This window comes from Cicer arietinum, chromosome 5 (assembly GCF_000331145.2).
Source record: "Cicer arietinum cultivar CDC Frontier isolate Library 1 chromosome 5, Cicar.CDCFrontier_v2.0, whole genome shotgun sequence".
NCBI lineage: Eukaryota > Viridiplantae > Streptophyta > Magnoliopsida > Fabales > Fabaceae > Cicer > Cicer arietinum.
The window spans coordinates 69,675,272-69,700,753 of record NC_021164.2 but is presented as its reverse complement, the minus strand read 5'-3'; the positions used below and the strand labels follow the sequence as shown (position 1 = coordinate 69,700,753).

At 31.5% G+C, this 25,482-nt stretch overlaps 3 protein-coding genes across 7 annotated transcripts; all 3 read right to left on the bottom strand.

Moving 5' to 3' along the window:
- Window positions 1-1,287: 1,287 nt before the first annotated feature.
- On the bottom strand, window positions 1,288-4,363 carry LOC140920604 (uncharacterized). Of its 4 annotated transcripts, none has more exons than XM_073369341.1 (9): window positions 4,188-4,363; window positions 3,967-4,089; window positions 3,575-3,655; window positions 3,398-3,486; window positions 3,232-3,306; window positions 2,776-2,837; window positions 2,622-2,684; window positions 2,044-2,223; window positions 1,288-1,680 (listed from the first exon to the last, which is right to left on the bottom strand). In XM_073369341.1, exons 2-9 carry the CDS (start codon window positions 4,087-4,089, stop codon window positions 1,613-1,615), a joined length of 741 nt encoding a protein of 246 aa, XP_073225442.1. In that variant the 5' UTR covers window positions 4,188-4,363; the 3' UTR covers window positions 1,288-1,612. The 4 variants fall into 4 exon arrangements, with proteins under 4 accessions (XP_073225442.1, XP_073225444.1, XP_073225443.1 ...); XM_073369343.1 differs by having other exon boundaries at window positions 2,628-2,684; window positions 4,188-4,329; XM_073369342.1 differs by having other exon boundaries at window positions 2,622-2,681; window positions 4,188-4,329.
- A 1,312-nt stretch (window positions 4,364-5,675) lies between these two features.
- LOC101497964 (uncharacterized) lies at window positions 5,676-11,853 on the bottom strand. 2 transcript variants are annotated; one of them, XM_027334455.2, is made up of 14 exons: window positions 11,094-11,853; window positions 10,216-10,294; window positions 10,052-10,108; window positions 9,565-9,620; window positions 9,384-9,456; window positions 8,750-8,769; window positions 8,395-8,623; window positions 7,767-7,853; window positions 7,608-7,682; window positions 7,429-7,509; window positions 6,627-6,878; window positions 6,453-6,541; window positions 6,226-6,340; window positions 5,676-5,918 (listed from the first exon to the last, which is right to left on the bottom strand). In XM_027334455.2, exons 1-14 carry the CDS (start codon window positions 11,681-11,683, stop codon window positions 5,877-5,879), a joined length of 1,845 nt encoding a protein of 614 aa, XP_027190256.1. In that variant the 5' UTR covers window positions 11,684-11,853; the 3' UTR covers window positions 5,676-5,876. The 2 variants fall into 2 exon arrangements, with proteins under 2 accessions (XP_027190256.1, XP_004502883.1); XM_004502826.4 differs by lacking the exons at window positions 8,750-8,769; window positions 9,384-9,456 and having other exon boundaries at window positions 11,094-11,852.
- Window positions 11,854-14,710: 2,857 nt separating this feature from the next.
- On the bottom strand, window positions 14,711-20,387 carry LOC101497631 (protein LIKE COV 2). Its single transcript, XM_004502825.4, has 7 exons — window positions 20,016-20,387; window positions 18,895-18,947; window positions 18,699-18,808; window positions 17,986-18,153; window positions 16,741-16,838; window positions 15,310-15,436; window positions 14,711-15,099 (listed from the first exon to the last, which is right to left on the bottom strand). Exons 1-7 carry the CDS (start codon window positions 20,133-20,135, stop codon window positions 14,999-15,001), a joined length of 777 nt encoding a protein of 258 aa, XP_004502882.1. The 5' UTR covers window positions 20,136-20,387; the 3' UTR covers window positions 14,711-14,998.
- Window positions 20,388-25,482: the final 5,095 nt, after the last annotated feature.

Below are 25,482 nucleotides of genomic sequence, written 5' to 3'. Positions count from 1 at the left end.
TAATATTGTCTTAGTTTTTTTAATTTTTTTCAAAAATATTTGGAATAAAGTTTATTGTGATCTGAATTTTTTTATTCCATATTTTCATATTTTAAAAATTGGGAAATACAATTGTGTTCTGCACTTGTTTTTTTTATTAAACATTTGAAATTCTAATTGTTTTATCAAAACTAAATGTATAATGATCTGAATTTTAAAAAATAGGAAAATTCTGGAATTTCGAATTTTTCAAAAGCTAAAAAGATATGGAATAATTTTTCATGTGACCAATGTTATAAAAACCATGAACTTGAAAAAATATGGAATAAGTTAGGATCAATCAAATCACCTTTGATATGAAGAAAGAACTATTCATGGTCATAAGTGAGGGTGCTGTAGATGAAGAAATGACTCGTTACTCTCTTTATTTTTGGGTATCAAAACTTCAAAAATTCTCAAACATATTCTTCTCTATAATTGCGGTATCAAAACTTAAAAAATACTCAAACATATTCTCCTCTATAATTGCCTTCAAAGTCACTACAAAAAGCTTATGCTAAATTTTCAGAATTTACTACAATTTGTAATGATGTATCATGTTATAGATTTATTGTCGATCAAACTGACATGATGGTTGACGTTAATTTTTAACAAAAACACAGAAAAATACATATTTATGTTCTAAATTGTTTAAAATGTGAAATCTTAAACTCTAATATAATTTTTTTTCACTTTTTGTATTTGTTGGATATTTATTATTAAAATATGAGGCGAAAATGGGATTTATAAAAAATATAGGAGCATGAGAACTTCACTCTCGCTCTCATTATTATTATCATTGTTATGCACACAAAAAGGTCTCCCATTCCATATTTACTTTTTCATTGTGTTTGGTGCCCTGGGTTATTTAACTATAGTAATATTATAGGTATTATGTGTATGTGTGATGCTTTTGGAGGCAAGGGGTAAAGTATTCATACTGCAAGGAGTTTGCAAAAATTTCTACTGCTGAGAACTAAAAAGTTAAAAATGAATTGGTAGGAACTTAAGACTTCAAGAGATTCTCAGTGAAAAAAATATTACAATTGGTGTACACTACAACTTTAAAAACTAAAATGATAAACATCGGTCTTTAAATTTATAAAATATCAAATTGATCCCTTAAATTAGTCAAATAAAATGTTTCTTTCGTCAACTATTTTATAAAAGAAAATTGCCTACATGTTAGAAATTTCAAGACACATTTTGACCAATATTATATACAATTTAAGAAAGCAAGTTACTATTTCGAAAAATTGAGAACCCAAATTGACCAATGCTTAGTGTTTAAATGAAACGTCAACTACAACCCAATATTTGAAAAACTTACATCAATAATGTCTATAAAAAGAAATTTAACAAATTCGACTTTTTTTTTCCAAAGTCTAAACAAATGAAATATATCTAACTCAACCTGCCGAACATAAAATTATAGGTGTTACAAGGGAATGAACTACAAAAACAAAACTGCAGGAACATGCTGCAATACTGAACGCCTCAAATAATATAAAAATAAAACAAATAACTAAGCAGAGAGGCAACCCTCTTCTAAGCAGCACTCTTCTAACCAAGCAGAGAGGCAACACTCTTCTAACTAAGCAGGTGCTCCACGGCCTGCATCACGTCCACGACCACGACCTCTTCCCCTTCCACGACCTCGCCCTGCAAATCATAAAAAGAAAATTACCAATACAAGGAAAACAATTGGTGAAACAGCAGCACAAGAAGTGCTTGCAAATTTTACTACAACTCCACTTAGTAAGGACAACATTAAAATGCCGAAACAAGAAGGTAACACAAGGGGCAAAGGAAACTACCAATACAAGGAAAACAATTGGTGAATTCAGATTAAGTAATTTCTAGCTTGATTTTATAAGAAGCATCGTGTAATGCAAATCACACACAATAAAATATTACTATACTGGACTTAAAAACATGAATCTACTATTTCAGCACATAACTCGTATTAATCAAATTTCATTTGATATTTACAATTTTATCAAATTTGTGCCCTCATATGCTTACCACGAGGGGCGGGTGGTGCATCATATTCACCATTGTCGTAATACCCAACTGGTTGGGCACCATAGCCTCCTCGTCCCCGTCCTTGGAAAGCACGGCCCCACGAGCGGCCACGCCCTCGGCCTCCAAAGCCACGTCCACCATCCCAACCATCACCATATTCCATACCCCCATTGTACATTCCTACAAAGAATAAATTGCATAGTAATAAGAAAACTTTGTATTTCAAAAGAAACCATAAAAAGGCTCAAGAACACATTTCAGATCATTCTGTAATCTATACCACACGCTGTTCAGTTATGACGTCATAAATAGAATATTTGATAGAGAAATTATCTTTCTTATTTTCTTCTATGTAAATAGTCCATTTTCTTGCATATATCTCTAATGTAATTAGTTAGATATATACGAGATTTAATTCATATGCTAATGGGATTTCATTTGTATAGTTTTTCATTATCACTACAAAATGCTGAGAGCAAATCTCTCAAACTATTCAGCACCAAAATCTAAAAACTTATTGTCATTTGTCAAGTCATCCAATTACATTCGAATAAGTGAAACAAAGTACTAGGTAATACCTCTACCTCTACCTCTGCCCCTTCCACGACCACGCCCCCTTCCTCGCATCCTTGGTGAGCCTTCTGTATATAAATTATAGTTAACAGCTGAACATGCCATAATAATGACAAGTTTTCACTTTTTGAAATATCAAAGTAATGACTATTGATTCACCTGCTTCCTCTTCATATTCATTTAAAGGTTTAACTTGATCAGCTGGAAGAGGAGGTTGATATCTGCATGGGGAAAAATAACTTATATCATGCCAGCAGAGATTACAATTAAAAAATTAAACAAAAAATCACAATTTTCAAACATAGTGGGAAAGACAACCACACTTGTGTAAGTCGTGACTTGACCTTAATACTTACAGAGTGGAAATTTAACTGAATCTGTCCAATAGTAGGAGGCAATGTTTGGAAACACAAAATTGAAAGAGCAAAATTGTCAATTGGGGATCGCGGAAAATAGTAGTTTGTTTAAATTCCTCTACACAACAGTGCTATAGAGCGCCACTACAGCCTCTAGTGGAAACATTTTGTACTAAATACAACATTGACTAAGCCTGATAAAGCATTTAACAGCATAATTTAGAGATAAATTGTCACACAATATCATGAAAGTTCATACCCTGTGGAGGATGTATCGAGCTCTTTCTTCGACAAGGTAATTGTGATCATTGAAACATGACGAGTAGTCTCCAAACTGAGCAAGTAAAACACAACAAAAAAACAATCACACCCATGCACACATAAGTTATTTGACAAGGTAGCATAGAGGAAACAATGAGTCATACGGAAGAAGGCCCTCTTCAAGTGGCTCCCATGTGTCGGTTATATCAGTTGATCCAATTTGAGTGATCTGATGCAGACTAACAATCCTTCTCTGAAATAAAAAGTAGACAGATCAGTCAAAATTGTAAGACAAACAAAATGCCAACCAATTTAATCCATAAAGGTATCGACACTCCCACCTTAATTAGCTCAGTAATCATTACAGTCTTATTGATTGCACGTCCCATTGCTTTAAGAACAATTTCATCAGATCCTTTCTCCTATAGAAAATAAATGTAGGGCAATATTAATAAAATGTCACAAAAATAGCAAAATGTTAGTTAATTATATAGATTAAAAATAAATTGATACTTGCATGTATGGATGACACCGAACAAAATAAAAGAGAATAGTCCCAAAACAAACATTAAATAATTGTAAAAGCAGAAAAAACACAAGTTACTGGCCATTAATCCAATCCAACCTAATTAAACTAAAGAACAAAGAAAAGCAATGTCGTTGGGCGTTATTTAAAACAGTTATTATACTCTAATTAGAATTAGAAAGCAATAAGATAAGGTAAGATAGTAACTTGAAAAAGAGTGGTGGCATAGGTGATATAATTTCTCATCCTTCCTTGAGTAGTAATGCGGATCTCGTTCTCGTTTATAGGAGTATCTGCCTTGGGCTTCTCCACCCTCTGATACCTATCCATCTGGACGATCAAACAAAGAATCAATGAATGAACAAAAACATGAAATTGAATCGTTCAATCTAGGGTTTATATTTACTATTACAGAGAGAAAGAGATACCGTTTGTGTTGAGCGTGAGTAAGATGGAAGCGAGGCTGGGTGGGTGGGGGTGGGTTTGGGCGAATATGTCAATGCTACTTAATCAGTTGACAGGTTTTGGGGATATGGATATTTTTTAATTGTTGCTTGAATTTCAGGCCGAAAAACTAGAAACAAAGAAAGCTGCACTCTGTATAGGAAAAAAGGCTGATGAGTAGGGTTATGTGGCCGCGGTCTCGTCGCCGTTTAGACCGCTATACTCACCTGGATCATTCCTGTCCTAGCAATTACCCAATGGGCTTTTATTCTCCAGCCCACCAACCACCTCTCTCTCTATATATATATAACATATATATTTAGAGAATTTTTTTCTTCTTTTTGAGACTATTTACAATAAAAGTTTAATTTAAATGCAATTGTCAATATAAAAAGTGTTATGTTGTTAACAAATCACAATAAGTAACTTTTGAAAAATATTTGAGAAAATGACTAATCATAACAAATACTAAAACCGAAAGAAAAAAAAAACTATGATTTTTCACTTTAAGGCTAAAATAATTCTTAACCAATATTTAGTTATTTTATATTTGAATTACTAAATTCTTTTTCTCAAAAATCAAAAGATTAAGACAAAATTTAAGTGAAAAAACAAAAACTATAATTTGTTGAAATATTGATTGTATTATTATAACAATAACCAGGTAGTTTTCCCTCTCCAAGTAAATGCAGACATTATATCCTCTACTCATCTTTCGCGTGAGATTATTTCACAATAATAATTAAAAAAAATAATTAAAATGTCAATATTCCCGTTAAAAAAATAATGTGAAGTTTTAATAGGAAAAACATTAGAACCAAATCGCATCTCGAAACAAATCGATTACAACCAAACCATAGTTAACAATTAACACCGTGGTCATTGCATTTTCCTCATCCCACTTACATTTTCTTCATCAATTTCAAAGTTCATTATTACATTCCATGTATCACTCCGCTCCAAAATATAAACAAAAATGAGTTAAAAAAAAGAAAATTTATGTATTTGATACAAAATTTTGACTAAATACATTAAAATATATATATATATATATTAAATACCACTTATAGTTCTTTAACTTAATTTTAAGTGACAATTTGATCTTTCATGTTTTAAAATATCAACAATGTTATATTTTTTTTTACAAAAATTCATCAAAATTTTCAAACAAAACTCATAAAATTAATTATATTCTTCAATATAATACAAATTATTATTAAATTCGTAACGCAAATCTTCAAATAAACTCATTTCCATTCTTTATTTGATGTTGTTAGAGATAAATGACCAAATCGAAAAGAAAGAAAAAAATAAAGAACTAACACGTTAACTGGAATTAAGTCAAAGGACCACGGATGGTATTTAGTCATATATATAAAAAAATTGTTTATTTTTAACAGGGAGATAATATATTTCTTTCTGCCGGCAAATACAAGTTATAGTAGCCACGAGTATAAATAGGAGACGAAAGATAGTACAACGGTTTAAATACATAGGATACCAAATAGTCAATTATTGATCATGAATGTCACTAGGGTTGAACTTCTGTAATCATACATCTAATGATACAGGTCATGAGCAAGAATTCATAAACTAAAACTCAGTCTGAAACTAGTACGAGAAAAATAAGCGCTTTGTCGTCTTTAAGAGCTACAAAGCCTGCAAGCAGTTCTTCAAACCTCCCCTTTAAACTTAGCTTCATATACCTGAGGTTGCTGCACAAAAAATAGTTATTAAAATTTGTGTTTAAAGGAAAAGGTGTGGTGCAAAAGTTAGGGCATGTTAATGTTATTAATCGTCAATGTACGCAAATTTGAATTTAACTTGACATCAAAAGTTTCCTGTGAAACTCAAATTTGGCATCTATAAGTACTACACAGAAAGAAACAACAATTAGTATTTTGTAGTAACACGGTAGCACATCTCATTTCTATCATGAGTTACTTCCTAGTTTTTATGATCCTGGCTACTATGTCTTCTGGATTCAGAAAATGCAGCGCAAAACTCAAGACCTATGCTTACCATGTAAATAGCTGCAATTAACCTGCGTGCAAACCACCTCATGTGCATTGCACGCTGAGCAGCAGCTGCTGCTTCTACTGTTTCGAACATCAAATACACAAAACCTGCACTTTTTCTGTATACAAAATGAATAAATTAACAAAATGACAACTATGCAAGAAGAGAAATTGGAAGAAAAAAATAATGGAGAATGCATGTATGACTGCTACACATTCATAAAAACATACTTGTCGACATAGATATGCTTCACCCGCCCATATTTAGAACACTCTTCTTCTACATCCTCTTTGATGTCTAGATCAAAATCAGGCTCTGTCTGCAGATCGTAATAATTGAAATTAGTATTGCTGTTAAATTAAAATACTAAATGGTATAAGTGTAATCAATTAGTTAATCCTGACCTCAGTGGTTGGGTCAAACATATTCTTCAACAGTAAACACTCGCTGGGGGTACCAACAGGTTCGGCCACTTGGGTGGGCATAATTTGAGTTGGTAGAGATAGTGCTGGTATTAATCCAGGATTACCGATAGGCAAGCTAATAGCTTGCTGAGCAGGAGCTGACCCATTCATAATGGGTAAACCAATGCTTGCGGCAATTCCAGAGCGATCCAGCTTCTGCATAAGTAATGCTCTTGATTGGGCATTTAAAGCCTGTTTATACAAAAGTAAGAAAAAAAAGGCACAATGAGCAAGAAACTCATAACAAGGAAGAGGGCTGACTGAATGATATAATATATTGAAAAATAAAAAGGGGGTAGGAAAAGAGATCATGGCAGCTCTTAAAACACAAACACCCGGCCCAAGTTAACAAGGGGCAAAATTTGCGGTTTCTTACTGCAGGAAGTGTGGAAGCAGGGAAATAAAATAAAATCTTCAGATCATGAAATACGGAATGCGGGAAGCACCATGTTTAACCTATTTTTAGTGAGTCTACAATAAATCAACACCGAAAACATCCAGAAAAGAGGAAAAACAGTTAAACACTCAATAGAACTAAAACTTCAATACACTTATCAGATCTATAAAAACATAGTTACTAAAATTGAAAATTTGAATTAAACAAAACTTACTGTCAATCAACCCTAACAAGCTGAGTAAATAATCATCCACCTAAACAAATGTACTGTATGACAAAATAAAGATTTAAACAACACATTGTCCTGTGGAAGCTATTTATTTAGTTATATATATATAAACTTACCAATCCACCTTCATCATCATCAAAATCTGCAGACTTTGCTGTCGTATCTTGGCTTCCAACATGGTCTGCCACAGACGAAACCTGGTTGATTAACAGCATTAGTTATTATAAAGATAAGGACAAGCAAATAAACCAACACATACAAAAGTAAAAAAATAAAATAATGGAAAGAGTTCTACCTTGATTGTTCTGCCAGCAATTTCCAATTTTCCATTTAAACTCTGGGCAGCCTTGGCATGCTCTAGATGGGCAAACTGTCCAATAATTGTTATGGAAAAAGGTAAGTGACAGTCTTTTATCAGAAACAACACTTTTTTATGTAAGTTTCAGTAACTAACTTGAATAAACCCAAAACCCTTGCAATGTCCTGTCTCCAAGTCAAGAGGCAATTGCACGAGCTCCACAGTACCAAATGGCTCAAAAATCTAAACAACAATAAGAGTTAGAACCTGGTCAATGACAAATTGTCAAATCAAATATTCAATAATTAGTTAAAGTCTGACAACAGGCTAAAGCATTGGCAGAAGAAAATGATAGAAACCAACTGGTATATTGCCGTAAAATAATTATTACAATTGAATTTGGATATTTGAGAGATCCAAAACTCTTCCAATGCCTTATAGGCCCCCAAATCAATACAAATGCCAAGATAACCAAACCCTATGACTTTCGCTTATTTTATACATAACCATAAGTAACTACCCTATACACATAAACTGTCCATGGCAGTTACCTACCCAAACTGACCAAGTCAGTTTCTTATTCCATCTTAACTACATGCTAATATAATAATAATTTATAATTATAATAATATAATATTTATTTACTAATAATAAACAGTCTAACAGAAATTTACTTTGTTTTAAGGGTATATTTTCATAAAATCATTTGTTAATTGCCATTGCAAATTCCTTGTAATGGATGGCAGTGACAAAAGATTCACTGAACAGAAAAAAACCAAAATACCTCTCTCAACTGACTCTCAGTCATATTGAAGTGAAGGTTCCCCACATACAACTTTCTGTCTACAGCTCCATATGGTCCTACCACACCAGCAGCTCCAGCGGTAGTATTAGATTGAACTAGGTTTTTTTCAGCCTCAGAAGGTTTGACCATTACAGGTTGTCCAAGAAGAAGTTGACCAGAAAGAGCAATTGCCATTGGCACCGACATTGCATCATAAAACTCAATATACCTGCAATCTCATCAAAAACTTGTGTCAACTCTTCAGAGCTACAATGTACAAACAGTTGCAATCAAAACTTACAAAGCATAGCAATGAGATGCAGGGAAACAAAAACTCTAGTGCAGACACCTCAACCTGAGTATCTTTTGATGTATCTGACTCAGATAAAGAAAAAGTTAGCCTGATACAGTAAAAACACAAACTGAAACATATATTTCAATCAAGAAAGAATAAGAAAAGACCAAATTAGAGAGGAAGGACTACATGGAACCACCAATATTGGGAGGAATAGGCAACCAACAATTTATCTTCACTTATGTGTGTGTGAAAAAAATTCAATTCCTAGGAAAAGGAACCAACTTAAAGCTGACCAAGTACTGTGACTCACTTGTCAAACCAATTCTAAGAGTCTAAAAAACTAACTGTTTGGATCCGAGTCCCCGTCCATGTTACCGGGGAAGCTATAACTTCAAGCTTCTACATAATCGGACATTTTTGTGTTTGCGGCCACGGTTCCAAACACACTATAATTCCACGTGCATCCCATCCAACTGGCTATCCCCCTGCCCCAAAAAAAGGAATGCAGGAAAAACTTCTTCCACGTAAAACTTATCACGATAATATACCTCATAGCCAGTTCAAGTGATATAAACTGAAAAGGCTCAACAACATGAGAAAGAAATCCTCACTGTGTGTGTAAGTCAATTGTCAAACATAGAGGAAGCAAATTGGGAAAGGACCAAAAGAAAACCAGGATTATGTCATCTACCTTGAGTACGCAGCATGAATTGATTAAACATGAGTGCAAGGTATTCCCATCATCCCTCATCATTATCGCATTGCTAGTCCATTTAAGAATACAGTTAAACATGATTCTTGAAAATTGAGATCCTAATACCACAATTGTGCATGCATATGAAGAATAAAATATTTTACAATAAAGTGCATACCCAACTCCTTTAGATCGTCTTGAGTTCCTATCCATGATCAGACGAACATCTCTCACCTGGAAATGAGGTACAAGATAAATAAATATAATTGAGGAAATATCACATGACAGAGGAAGACAAGATACAAGACATTCACACTAAGGAACCAAACAATTACATTTACATCCAGGGGTAAAAAATATTAAAATAGCCGATTGTTCAATCACTTCACCAATACAGAATGTTAAGCACAATACAGTCACTAGATAACTTGAAACTGGAGAAGGCGAAGATTATTGATTGTTATCACGCTCACACACATTATTCAAAGTACCATGAAAAACAGTATATGTATCCTGTACATACCACATAGTATATACACTCAGGCGATCGAAGGTTCCAATGGAAACATAAATCATCCCCAACATTTGAAATAGTAAATAGATAATAAATTAATGTAAAAATAAAAATCACACCAAACTGTATGCTAATATTAAAATCAACTAACCTTGCCAGCTTTTGAGAAGAATTCATAAACATCCCTTTCTGTTGCCTTTAAGGGCATCTGTAATCATCACAACACATTGACAATAATCAGAAAAGGATGCCAAATACCTTACCATATCAGATCATATAATCTGAGACATAAACAGAACAGGCCAACCAATTAACCTGATAGGCAAAAACAGTTCTTTGATCCCTTTCTGGATCTGCCTCAGGCTCCAAAGCTTCTTTCTTCTCCCTAAATCTCCTGCAATTCACATTAAAATTCAGCATTAAAAATATGCATAGAAAATTCATAGCCCTGTTAGAGTAATAGACTAATAGTTCATGCTTATGTGTAGCTTATTTGTATACATGCAGTCTTTAACCAAGTGATAGTGTTACTGAGAGCTAATATGCTGAATTGTAAAATTGTAACTGAATTATAATAAAATTAAGTAACAGAAACCGTAAAAGAGAGTTATGCCTCTATATATGTATCGTCTCAAATGCTCTCTTCCAACTTTCACTCAGTTTTTTCTTGATTTTCACTCATTTACTCACTCAAGCAAATTCAAACAAGCACAAACCTACTTATGTACAAAAGAGTAATCTTCGCGGGGGGAATATGGTCCCAATTCGTCAATCTCACCCAGTGGCATGGTTTCTTAGTCCAAAAACTAGATAGATGTATCCATTTGCACAGGATGATAATGCGGTACAAAGAAGTAAACAGGATTTCATATGGATCTTTTGGGTGGTGACGGTTTTCATGGGTATGCTTGTCATAAATTGTACTAAAGAATTGAATAACCGAGATGCAAAAGGAACCACGTCAAGCGGATATATTGCAGTGTGATAAAACTCATTCCAACAGGTATGAGTCGAATTATCAGTCAATTTTAGTTGCTTCATAGCTGATAAATAACACAATTGTTCATTTAGCAATCAAATTTAACAATTTTCACTACAAGCTACTGATCAAAGATTCAAAGCATAAAGTTTATGTACAAAAATTAGGAACTAACAGACAACGATAAAGATTAAGTTGAGGGAAAATGTGTTACCGGCTATCTCTATCGAAATCCCGTTCTCTATCTCTATCGCGCTCAGAACGACTTCTGCTCCTCCGAGACCTCTCTTTTTCCTCCCGTTCTTTCTCTCTGTCTCGCTCAGAACGACTTCTACTCCTCCGGCTCCGGGACCTTTCTCTCTCATCCCTTTCTCTCTCTCTATCTCGCTCAGAATGACTCCCACTCCTCCTGCTCCGGGACTTTTCTCTCTCCTTCTCCCTCTCCCTCAATTCCCTCTCTTTATCCTTCTCTCTCCTCTCTTTCTCTCTATCCCTATCCTTCTCCCTCTCTCTATCTCTGTCTCTGCTACTCCTCTCACTCTCTCTGTCTCTATCCCTATCCCTGCCACTCCTATGACGCTCCTTATCGCGGTCACCATCACGATCTCTATCCTTCTTAGAGACATGTTCGTCATCGTCCTTGGACCTCCTGCTCCTCTTCTCTTCGATGCCCTCTTCGATCTCGTCGCGCTTTCTGTAGCTTCTTTCGGTCTTGTCGCTGCTTTCCTTCTTCTTCTTAGAAGAGTCTCTGTCTTCTTGTTCCTCTACTGTCTTCTCCAAGTAATCGTACTCATCGAAATCCATGGCTGATTCTTATCTCAATCCCTATCTATGAGATTGAGATTTTGAGAATTCTGAATTTCTAGGGTTTTGCAGTTTGGGGGTTTTCTTTCTCGTCGGGATCAGATAGATGCGTATGAAAGAAATGGACACGGCTTTGGATTTTTCATTCGCTCCTCACTCCGTACTCTATGAACCTTATTAAATACTATAAACTATATATTTTTTGGTCTCTAAATAAATATATTCTTTTTTTTTCCCTAAAAATAATAATAATCGTCATTTCCTAAAAAATTAATCACAATTATCGAATGTGGGTCTTAATTTTTTATACCTTTTGAACATTTCTTTTACTAATCTACCCTGTAAACACAAACATAAAAACATCTACACATAATAATATCCTGTCACGTCATTTATTTATTTAATGAGTTTAAAGATAATAATATATTTTTTAGTTTGTACAAATTTTATTTTAATCCAAATAAAAAACCTTCAATTTTAACTCCCCAATATTATTAAGGAAAATTGTGATTTTTAGTAGAGGTATTACTAATTGATCTAAATTATATATTTGTATATTCTTTTATTTCTTGTACAAATCACTAGTACTAATTAATATTACTCTAATTTGTATTAATAATTTTAATTTCTAGTGATAAATTAATTTATACATATCATTCAAAATTTAAATAGTATTTTGTAAATATTTTAAAATATTATAAATATATTCATACAAAAATTTATAATTTTTTTTAACGATAAATTATCTTTTTTTGCAAATATGTGTTGAAAATATTGTAGAGGTTGTTACTAAGAAAATTTTACCCATATCTCTATCATTATAGCCCATAAATATTCCAAAGTTTCAGATTTGCGTTTGACGTTTTTTAAAACAGACTTGAAAAATTCTCATACTAATCCACTAGATTTTAAATGCATTTTGAAAAAATTAAATTTAAATTTTATAGTTTTATGTTTTTAGTTTTTGAAAACGCAAATTAAAACACATTAATTTGTGTTTGTGAAAAACATCAATTTGAATTTCCTAGTACAAATTTATTTGTGAGGGAAAAAAAATATTACGTGCTTAACTTTCTTCGTGTTTTTTATTTAAATAAAGTGTTTACTAATTTTGAGGAGAATATGGTCTTAAGAGTATAATTGGAGGGATATAGGTATAGTCGTTTTTGAGATTTTACCTCTCGTGTCAGTGATATTTAATGTTTTATTCTCTCTCTATGTATATAATTAAATGTAGACGTTTTTTGAACATAAAAACTAAATATTACTCAAGCATTTGAAAAATTCATATCAAATCAAAATTAAAATTAAAGGCTAAATTACATTTGTTATCTTTTAACTTAATTTCAGATAACGTTTTAGTCCTTTATCTTTTTTTTTTCCGACTTGGTCTTTTATTTTAATTTTAAGTGACAATTTGATATTTTATGTTTTAAAATTTCAACAATGTTATCCTCTTTTATACAAAAATTCAAAAAAAAAAAAATTCAAACAAAACTAATAAAATTAATTATATTCTTCAATATAATACAAATTTCATCAAATTCGTAACGCAAATCTTTAAATAAACTCATATTTTCATACTTTATTTGATATTGTTAGGAATAAATGACTAAATTGGGAAGAAAAAAAGATAAATGACTAAAACGTTAACTGAAATTAAGTTAAGGTACCACAGATGATATTTAACCAAAATTAAATTATAATAAAATTAGTTATATATATGTATCCATCCGAATATGTAAGAGTAACTTTCAATATTAACAACAACATTTACCTGTATATCAATTTTTGAATATCATTGTCATTTCATTTTTTTACTGCAAAATCATTTATATTTATGTAGAGTAAGGCTCTTTAAAAAGTTATTTTAAGTTAAAATCAATGCAAACAACACTATTTAATTTATTTTATAACATTGTAGATCGTAAATAAAATTTTAACAATTTTAATTTTAAAAAACTATTCTCCGCAAACATTAGAAAAACTATGAAATATTTAAAGAGATCTCAATATCATAAAATTTGATTTTGATTCAATTGTTAAAATAGAATTTCACTATCAAAACCATAAGAATTACCATGTTTCAAATAAGTTTCAACATTTTTTCAACATAATTTAAAACTTTCATAAAAAATGACATAAATATTTCAATACGAAACAAAAATTTTAAAAATATTTTCATATGTTTTATATTATTTAAATCTTATTTTAAGTGGATCAATTATTTGATATATAATAAATAAAAAATATTGAATCTTAAAATATCGTTTAGCAAACTTAATGTTTAATCATGTCAATTTATAAAGATTTTTCACAAAATATTTTAAAAAATCGATACTCATAAAAATTTAAAGTCTTATTCAACTGCACAACTCGAACACCAATAGGACCCTATGAATATTGGGTAAAATTATGTGCTATTAGGTGTATAAAAGGGGATGTACGGTTAGTAGGACTAAGAAGCTTTTATTTTTTTCATAACAGGACTTAGAAGCTTCTTTGTGGGGACTGATCTGTTCACCATATATATTGTGAGGCAAATATAGTCGCCAATGGTTTAGCTAAATTTGGGTGAGATAAAATGGTCATTCTTTGCTTATTGACTGTCCTCTCCCGCAAAGATTTTAAAGCTAGTTTCTCTTGATGCTTTAGGAGTTTCTACTCTATATTTCGTTCTTCGTCGTTTGTTGGGCTTAGTCTCATATTCTAAATGATAAAAGTTGATTCACTTTTTTTCAAAAACAATTTTCAATAATTCAATTAAAAAATTTTTTAAATAAGCTGACAAATTATAAAAATTGTTGTGTTTTAAACTCAAAAAAATACTACGATGAAATGGTGAATAAGTGAATTTAACATGGAACAATATCTTACTGTTAGAAAAAATGAAACAATATCCCAAAACTGCAAAACAATCTCTCTATGTTCTTCATTTACCCTATCTATTTGTATTTTGTTGATAGAGATCCTACCTCGTAGGATTTAGTGCTATTCCCGTGTATAAATAAAATGAGCTACAATGAATGACAAAAAGCAATGCCTATTGGCCACTTAAACATGTAATTTCTAATTAGTCCGTGTCAAACTCCGAGGATGAATGGAGGCTGGCAAAGAGTATAGCTAAAAGAAAAGGACACAAATATTGTAATAACTACATTGTATTTTGCTCTCTATGAACTTTGATATAAACTGTAAAAATTAAATAACTTTTTTCGTATACAAATTCTAGCACTAGGAGATTCAGAATACAATCTAATCACACCACATGAACCATGCATGGTAAGTCATATCTTAAGCCGCAGGTTCTTTCCTTTAACCAATTCTGTTCAAAGATATTCTCTCATTCGGTCGAGCAGCTCTTTCCACCGGAGATATCAACTGTGGCATTGTCATTCCCCCAGAAACAATAATTTCTGCATCAGCATCAACATTAAGTGTTACACCATGAATTGAAAAAATGCCATGTAAATAATAGTTTAAGAATTTCTACATCCAGACAAATGTAAGATGAGGTAAAAAGAATCTCACATAACAACAATTTCTTCTCGATAGACGATGTTGAACAGGCATAACAAACACACACACAATGTATTTTCCAATCAATATTCAAAAAGAGAACCTACCTATGCCTTCTCGAATGGAAAGATTTGGTCTTATAATATCTTTGGAGTTAACCAAAAATATATCACCAATATACAGATGGTTTGTAGGGACAAAAACACTGCAGAGCTCTTCATCTTCATTTTCTTTCTGAGGTGGATGAAAAAGGATAAAATCAAAAGTTAAATATGTATAACAAAGTGTTGAAATTAGTAGTTTCCTCAGTAAATAACACAATTCATTGGAGGATACACAAATATAATGAGATTATGATGAAGCACCTTTTCAGATGAACATGAGATAAACGCAAGCCTCAAAATTTTGACAGTAAATTAACTCCGGAAACAATGGTTACAAACTTAAAATAAAGCACTATTAACCAGGGATTTAATGGATAAGCTCAAGAAGGAACACGTTAGACAGACTCATATGCTGCTGTAAATCTCAGAGGTGTGCACACACACATAAATGCATGGGTAGATAGTATACGTTTAGGTTGTGTTTGCGAGTTGGTTTTTGGAGGATTTTGGAGGGGAGGGTTTTAAAGGGTTAAATCTATATTTTGATATATATATTTGATATTTAAAAAAAAAAATAAAAGAACAACATGATATTGTGTGTTGTTTGTGTAGGATGTATGGATATTATATGTAGAACAGCCATATCCTTCATAAGCTTATTTCTTTTTCTTCTAATGATACTGTAATAGAGGTTATTCAACGCCGATCTAATGATGATGAACTCCTCGTTATGAGGGACCATGTCACCATATATGTAACACCAATATGAGTGTGGTTGCCAACACTGTAGATGTATTATACAGCCAAGTTAAAGCATTATAGATAATAAACACTTGTTAAGTTTATTTCTTATCAAATTATAAAAAAAGGGAACCCTCAACAACAAGAACCAAAGTCTTTACACATTATTAAGTGGTGTGAGCTACATAGGTCAAACATTACCATAATATCTTGTAAAGAAACCTTAATGATAAATAATTTAAATCCAAATATAGCCTATAATTTTCTTTGGTCTCCATCTACCTCTAACTTTTAGAGTATCATCTATCTGGTCTACTCTCAAGTCTTCTCCATGCATGCCCAACCACTTCATATGAGCTAAAATTTTATGTTGAGCCAACTTTATCTCTACTCTCTACTCTACTCTCTACAATTTTATGTTGAGCCAACTTTATCTCTAATTTTATTCTTAATCTTTATCTTCTCTTATGTGACCATGTATCTATATTCTATATATACATAAATCATGAGCTGTCTGTATGTTTTTCAACTTTCCCGTCTAAGCTAAAATTTGTGTTCCCCCTGCTAAGCCTGCATTCTATATATTCTATTTTACTTCTACTTACACTAATGTGGTATGAAGTTTAATTCTTACCAACTTTCAAAAAGGGAACCATAAAAAACTGTTGAGCAAATATGGCGTGTTCAAAGTACCTGTAGAGTAACAGTTGATGTAATGAAGCCAAAAGCATATTCACCAACACGGGGATGACAGATAATTGCTACCTCTTTAAAGGCAGTGGTATTTTGATCTGTAAAAGAAAAATTTGAAAATAAAAGTTACAACAAATCATCCTTGTCACCAATATTTGAAAATGGTCAATATATCATGTATCAGCTATCGGGAATAGTTAAAATTTACTGATTGCAAAGTATGCAGGCTTAAAAGAAATCACTGACAGCTAAAACTATAGAGAAAAAGTGAAAAAGAAAAACTATTTGAAGTGTGCCTTGAATTTATAAATGAAGAGTCAAACCAATCCAATTTACTAATTACCATGCCATTTAACTTGTCAAAGCTAATAAGATCGATTCAAAACAGTAAAATATTTTCTTTCAACAAGCCAGCCTTTGTTAGGAATAGGTATTTTATTAGAAGATTTAGGGAAGAAGTCGCCTGACCATATAATAGGATGCAGAACTTCAAGAGTCGCCAGGATACAAAAATCCCAACAGGATACATAAATACTCAAAAATACACAAAATTAAAGAGGTAACTATACTTAATAATTATAATTAACTTTGGTCATTTGTCACTAACATTAAAAATCAAAACCCAATATAACTTAACTACTAATCAAAGTTCTAAAAGTAATCAAAATCATGCAGCCACATCTGCCTCATCCTCACTTCAACGCCATTGTTGAGTACTCCTTGCAGAAAACAAGAAGAACAGCTGAAAGTAAACCAACCGGACAGAGAAGAACAGAGCAGTTGGCTTCGCATGCAGAAGAAGGAAAGGAAACAAACAGAACAGAGAAGAACAGAGCAACAGGCTTCACGCAGAGGAAGGAAATTGCAGCTCCGAAATGAAGGAGAAGAATAATCGCAGAAACGTGTTTGCGAAAAAGAAGAATAACTAAATGGGCCACTTAAAATAATTCGAAATGACCAGTATACCCTTAAAAAAACCAGAATGGTTCTATAAAAATGGGTATTTGAGGGATTTCAACCGTGAACCCTAGAAGGCAGTTGCGAAACAGAGAATGCACCGCAATTTGGCCACGTTCACAGCCTGCTGAACGCAGATTGTCGGAAGAAAGCGTTGCACATTCACAGTGGACGCTGAGTGCAATCCGTGAAGCCGCTATTGTGCACAACTGACAACATAGCTATCTAACCAATCTTAATCATTTTTTGAGCTAATCTAATTGGACTATATGGTTATGAAGAGCATACCTGGAGAAATTGCGGCACTAATCTGCTTGGATGCAGAGTATATATGTCTAACAAGGGGCATTTGCTTTATTAGCCATTCTCCAATCCAGAAGACAGTGGCACCCATCCATGACGAAACAAAAACACCAATAACAAATACAAAAGCCAACGATGTAATAAAACCCAGCCCTGCACCACAAACCAAGATCCTTTAAACTTAATACATTGCATCGAGAGGGATTAAAAATGAAGAAATAATGTACAAGATGCTTCCGGAGCCAATAATGTGCATGCACACATGTTTTGATAAGTACAAAAAAAGGCGATGATGCCATATCCTCTACAACATTAAGACTATGATTCAAATAAACTCTGATAAGAAACAAGATGCCTTTATTCTCAATTGATTTAACAACGAAGTAACCTGTTATCTTTGAATTTACAAGCTTATGCACTATAACCGTTTACTCTGCTTTGTATGTTCCCAGATTAGCCACTAAACTCTTAGAAGAAAGTAAAATACCTTCCTGCTCAATTGGTAAAACAAAAGAGTAACCTATTATCTTTTTTGAATTTATGGGTATATGCAAATGCACTATGTTCATTTTCTTTCCTTTTTAAGTTTTGTAACTGTGACATCTAGAACAATGAAAATTCTCGCCATTTGTAACTTCTCAAGCGAGCAAATATAATAGTCAAAGACATGTTTGTTGCAGGAAAAATAAATTACTCACCAAATATTTCAATGCCAAAACTGGAATATAGTGGACTAAAGAAACCATCAACAAACTGAACAAACCACCATGTAATAAAAAAGGTAATTGCAACTGGGAATAGAACTACACTGCAAGTTCAAAATTAAACGAATAATAGTTAGGTTTGTGATAACGGCAACAACTAGTCATCTTTAAAAGTAGTTTAGTCCATTACCATCCGGTCATAAATTTCTTTGAGACCCAACTCTGAAGAACAAAGCAGCAAGCCTGAAATAAATGCACACAGTGAGTCAATAGTGTGACAGACGGATTTTATGTTGAAATAATATGAAACTCGAAAAGTTATATATCATGCCAAACAGATGCATATTGGGTAACAATTGAGGTCCTGTAAACTTCATCTTCATCATTTAGAACTTGAATCCTAAAAATTAAAATGGCTATTTTTATGAGGAAAGATCCAGAATCAGCCTTTGAACTCCAACATCCAGCGGTTAACTGGCCTCTTCCTGAGGCCTATATAATGCAGGGAAACAGGGTTTGGTGGTTCAATTATAATTATGCTTCAATTTTTTATGACTATCATATTTTTCATCTGTAGTATTTTAACAAACTTAGTTATTTTTCTACGCAAGGACAATTAACGGAAACAATGCAAGGATCATTCAGACTCATCTTTTTCAGTTTTAACCCTCTGGTTCCCAAGGGAATGGGCCCCTAGTAATCCACAGTTCGACTAGGAGGTAAGTAAAGTCTAACTAAAATTTGTTCCCGTCTGAATTTGAACTCAGTTCTCTCAATATTCTGGCTCATCTGAGCAAAGAGCAAGAAAAATCCACGAATTCTTAGCAACCACTTGGAAACTTGATGATCATAACCCCAAATAGTTTCTATAGAAATAAATATAATTTCTGAATTGGTGTCACTCAAATTTGCAATATCAATTTCATAAGTGGAAACGGAATTCATAATATATCTGACAGATTCTCAAAGCTGAGATTTGGATAGTTTGTCACCACTAAGAGAACCCTAGTAAAGTCAATTTCATTATGCTCATATTGGAGCATCTTTCTAATTTAATTATGCTAATGAGCACAGACATTAAAGTCCCCAAATCAGTGGTCACAGCAGATCTAACTCATTGCAGCAATAAGACTCTTGATTGACTTATCAATAAGCCCCAAAAATAAATACAATTACAAAAAAAAAAAAAAAAAAAAAAAAAAAAAAACAAGATCAAAGACATAGCCCTAATTTGAAGTGCGAAAAAATAATAATAGGAAAAATAAAAGCGGAATGAAAAGATAAAAAGAAAAGGAAGAGGAAATAGGGTACCCTGCGAGTGGAAGAGTTGGGAGAGGATGGTGGAGACTTGGCTGGATCTTCGGGATCTTCGCAAGAGGCATTGTCAGCTTGACTCAGAGGAATTGACGTTGATTCTTTTTCTTCGGCCATATTCTTCTTCTTCACACTTCAGTTTCTAATGATGTTAATTAATTAATACCATGAAATCAAATAAATTTGCAGATCTTAGAAGTTGAATTTGGGTTCCTTTCTAATCCCTAAGTTATTATTTTGTCTTGAATACTAAGCAACACTTGCTCACTCTTCCCCCTCACCTTACTTCACCTGATAATTCGCAGTCATTAATCCACCCTCAACCAACCCACTGCAGCTAACGTGGCCTTTGACTATCTTTCTCTATCCTTTCCTTAATGGATATTTTTATTTTAAAATAGTAAATACTCAAAATTTTCTATATTAGTATCATCACTCCTTTTAAAAAATAAATAAAGTAGTATCCTTCTATCTTTTTCAATAAAAAATTGTATCACTCTATCTTTGTCAAGCAATTATATTTATGACATAAAATATATGCGGAAAATATATATTTCATTTAGTTATGTTTATTTATTTGTATATTTATTTTTAGATACAAATTTATTGATTTATAAATATTATTATATTTGTTGACAGAAATATAAATATGAAGTGAAAAGCATCATAGGATAACGTTTAATTTATTAAAAGTTGTACAAAATATCATAATAATAGTTGTTAGATATTTAATAAATAAAGTAATTATTATGAACATGTGAGAATTAGTGGAGCCAAAATTTCAAGATCAGGTCAAAAATCTAGTTTAATATATGAAACATGTGATTTTTTTAAAACAAATCAAAATCTACTTTAAATATATAAAATATATTAAATATATTTATAAGTTAAAATTAGGGTTAAGTTATTATCTCTAATTATAAAAAGTCATTTGTATCTTCTGAATGTTTTATGTTTTACGTTACGAGTTGTTTTCTCCTATTTTTCATCTATTTTTCTTTTTATTTTATTTTTAAATATAATTAAGTCATTTGTATTTTACAATATAATATTAGTTTCTAGAAAGAAAACAATGTTATTGTTGTCTTGACAACATAAGTAAGTTTACATAGAATAAAACACGTGATAAAGTGATAAGAAAATCTAATTTCTATGAAGATTGCTTAGTTAATTATTGTATGAAATACATTATCTAAATGAATTGGCAAGAATAAAATAGAAATGAAAATTATCACGTCAACAATTTAATATAAAAATGGCATAAGGAAAATTAGTTAAAGGCTAAGTTTGAATCGGTTAAAAACAATTAGGTTATGTATTCTTTGTAAATTCTAAGTTGGTTAACAATTGTGCTTAGGGATGGGAATATGTTAGGCCGTCAGTTAGGGGTCTATGGCCTAGCTTACTTATGGTCTGGCCTGACCTAACCTATTTAATTGAAAGGCTAGGCTCAGGCTATTTTTAAAACCTATTTATTTAAATAGGTGAGGCTCGTACTTATAAAAAAGCCTATTATGTTTGATAGGCCGACATATATATATTTTATTATTTATTAATATTGTTTTTATTATTATATTAATAATAATATTTCCTATTTTAAATTTTATCAATTAGGCAATCACTCAGTAGTCATTCCATATTCAGTAGACGTTTCATAGTTGGTAGTTGTTCCATATTCGATAGTCATTCAATTAGTTAATCACTCAGTAGTCGTTTCATATTTGTTTGAGAGGTAATAATGGGTGCGTTTGTCTGAGAAAAAAAATATTATTCGAAATCAAAAATTATTTTGTTGGGTTTAAAAGATGTTTGTTTCAGATTTTTTTAAAATTATTTTGTTAGAAAAATTATTTTTTGTTTAACATAATCACAAAATTATTTTTTGTTTAACATATATAGATATGTACATTGATATTGGTATGTGGAGAGCATAATGTGGTATGAGTAGAATATTTAAATGTTTTAATGTGAATAAGCCTTTTAAATAGGCTTTCAGGCCAGACCAGACTTTTAAAAAAGTCAGGCTGAAAAAAAAGCATAGGTCGTAGGTCAGGCTTATGCCTAAAAAATTAATCGTATGACAGGCTCATGCCTTTCAAAACTTGGTCGACCTATTCCCACCCTTACAAAGCACATCCAAATGCACAACAGATGCATTTCATACAACATTGTCAAATTCACATTTTAGTCTATATTATTAACCTAAAATAAATAACGTGTTCATCTGTTAGACTATAATCTTTTGATTTCTATCCATTAAACATTGTCAAATATTTGACAAACTAATATTTGAACTAAATTTATGAGTTTTCAGTGCGACTATATAGCTTAAACCCTTAAGGATTAAAAATAGCAAACACTGCATACCATTTCTCAAGCTATGGTCCACACAACCATGTGGTTACATCGTATGTCCATAAGGGTAAAGTAGTAATTCACATATTAGTGTCAATGGTAATTATGTAATTTTGGTTTGAAAAAAAATTCACTCGAATACATTTGAAGTAACAAAGTTTGAATTGTAAATGCATCTTTTAAAAATTCCTGTTAAAAACTTAAAAAAATTACTCAAGATTGATCTTGTTTGTGAAAACAGAAAACGGAGAACGTTCTTGATTTTAACCAGAAAACGAAGAACGTTCTTGGTTAGTTAAAATCAGTAATTCAATTTATGTATTTAACTTGATAATCAATCAAACTGAAAGTAAATAGATAAGGGAAGAGATACCTGAGTTACGTCTAGTCCTCACAACCGTGATATTTTCCACTAAGTGTTTAAAACAAATAACCTTCTTGGTTTTACAACACCTAGTTCAGATCAACCTTGATCTGCTACAAAGTTAAAACATTTCCACCCATAAAGGAGTTCAATTAAGTCACCAATCAACCTTGATATGATTTCTTACAATCTACCCAAACTATATTAAACTCTTATAGATTGCTTTGTTAGAATCTGAGAAGAATCAACACTTGTTTGAGTTCTGAATCTTTGACATAAAAATACACGAGAATTATTCTAGGAATCGAATGGGAAAAATCAGAATTGATTCTATGTATGTGTGTGAGAGAAATTCAAGTATAATTGAAATGAGTAATGAATTTTCTTAGTACTTGAAGCTCTGATTTTTCTTTGAGCGCTAGCCTTCCTTTTATAGGCTTTTTAGAGCATTTAATATTGGTCAAAAGAACTGTTGGTAGTGTTCTGTCATATTTGACCAAAACCAATATATTTGAACAAAAATATTCCAACCTTTGAACATAATTTGAACTTTGTTGACTGGACTGATTTCTTTGTTCTTGATCAGATTTATCTTGTGTTTAATGATCCTTGAAGCTTCATATGTAATTATTGATGTTACAACTTCGATTTGGAGCATTAATTATGTCCAAAATAGTTTGGTGAATGATTATAAACTTTTGCACAAGTAAGGAGATCAATGCTGAAATTCTCCAGAAATAGAGATTGATCAGAATGCTGTCAAGAATGTTCAAATATGTCTGGTCTTGCTAATTCGTGATTTTTTTTCTTTTTGATTCGAGTATTTTCTTTGAATTTGATTATCTCATATTGTTCTTTGCCAAGTGCTGATGATATATATGTAAAATTCAGAGGCTAAAACTTCTTTTAACTAGTGGAGATTGATTAATTTTGGAGCTGTGATGATCATTCTGAAACTGGAGAACATTCTCCATTTTCTAGATTTTGTTAAGAATGTTCTCAATTCTTGTCTGTTCAGTTTCTTGTCTTTTTATGCTGACTTATTTGCTTTGTTTAAATCCTATTTTTGAATTAATACACTCAAAAGCACAAGTTAAATTAACATAACATTTAGAATCATAATTAACATTCTTAATTAACACTCCCCCCTCGTTCCCGAATCTCGTTATCATCTTTATCGTCGTTGTTGCCTCCATTCGTATCTCTCTTATTTTGTTTATATGATTTGAAAAAAAAACTTGTAATTAATTTGACCACGATCAAACAAAAATAAAAGTAACTTTTTGATTGTATACCATAGGAATAAAAAAGTTATTTTTGATTGTCTTCTTTTGATTTCGAATAACTTATCTAGAAAAAAGAATGAAACTAAGGATTCTTGCACAATGCATTTTTGTGTTGTGAATTAAGTAATCTTGTAGAAATCAATATGTCAAAATACCTTCAGTAAAAACAAAATACAAATATGAGATTTACCCCTATTTTCTTAATTTCATTAGGCACTCTTTAGAAAACATGTAAACACTCAAACTATCATAAAATTATGCATTATTTGAGAGTTTTGTTGAGGAATATTACACCATATTATTTCAAAATTGTATTTAGGTTTCATTTTATATTTAAATTTAGGTTTTTTTTAAACTAGTCTTGTTTAAAATAAACTAGAGTTGTCTTGCTCTACATTACATTGGATAACAATAGAGGCCCTAACAAAGCACATAACCACACCACACATTATTTTGTTTCGGGTTTTGGGGTTTTTCAATTTAGGGTTTGTTTTGCTACGGTTGTTTTGATTGTTTTTTCAATTTTAGCTTAAAAAATCCATGTCTTAAGTGAGGGTTTTTGCATCTACAATTTTATAACAAAAAATATGAGTCTTGAGAAGAGAGTTTATTTAAAATTAAAATAATTACGATTCTCCTCAAAACAAACAAAATATTAATATTGTCGAAAAAGTTATTTGGGTATAAATTACAACTTCTTGTAATTACTGTTATTTTTATGCAATTGGCACTAATAGTATCATTTGATTTGTCAAGCTTTGAGTTTGACAAGTTTGTTACACTAAAGACTCATTTACCTGAATATTCTTCGTCATTTACAAATCAAAATATAATATTTGTTTGAATATATTTGTATTGATAATGTGACTGAAATTTCACATTTTATCGATATTTAAAAAATTAACCATGTGAAATGAAAAACCAATTTTATATGAAGGATTATTCACTGCTATTAATGACTTGTAGTTATTCGTAATTTCACAATTAATTTACATGGTAATAATAAATAAAAGCAACATATTTATGACTTTGTACTTGCAAAGTGGTTGATTTGTGTCAGTTTAATAGAATTTTAAAACTAACCAAATTTATATTAACTACTTTTATTTATGAGTTGGAGTTATTGATTATTTCACTATTAATTCAAAACATGCATAAAAAAAATTCATAACTAAAATTTTATTAATAATAATCTAACTCAACATCGAGCAAAACAAAACTCTATCCACCTTCTATAAAAGATTGTAGAAGACACACACAATCATGTACTAATAAAATAGACACAATTCATACAAAATTTAATACGCCACACCACACAGTAAGGCCTTTCAACCTGGTTACAAAGTAAATACACCATATCCTAAAAACATCACCATCACCATCAAAAAACTAAAAAATAATCTATATATAAGATAACATAAAGACCATTATGCCTTTCATGCCAAAACATGCCGACATT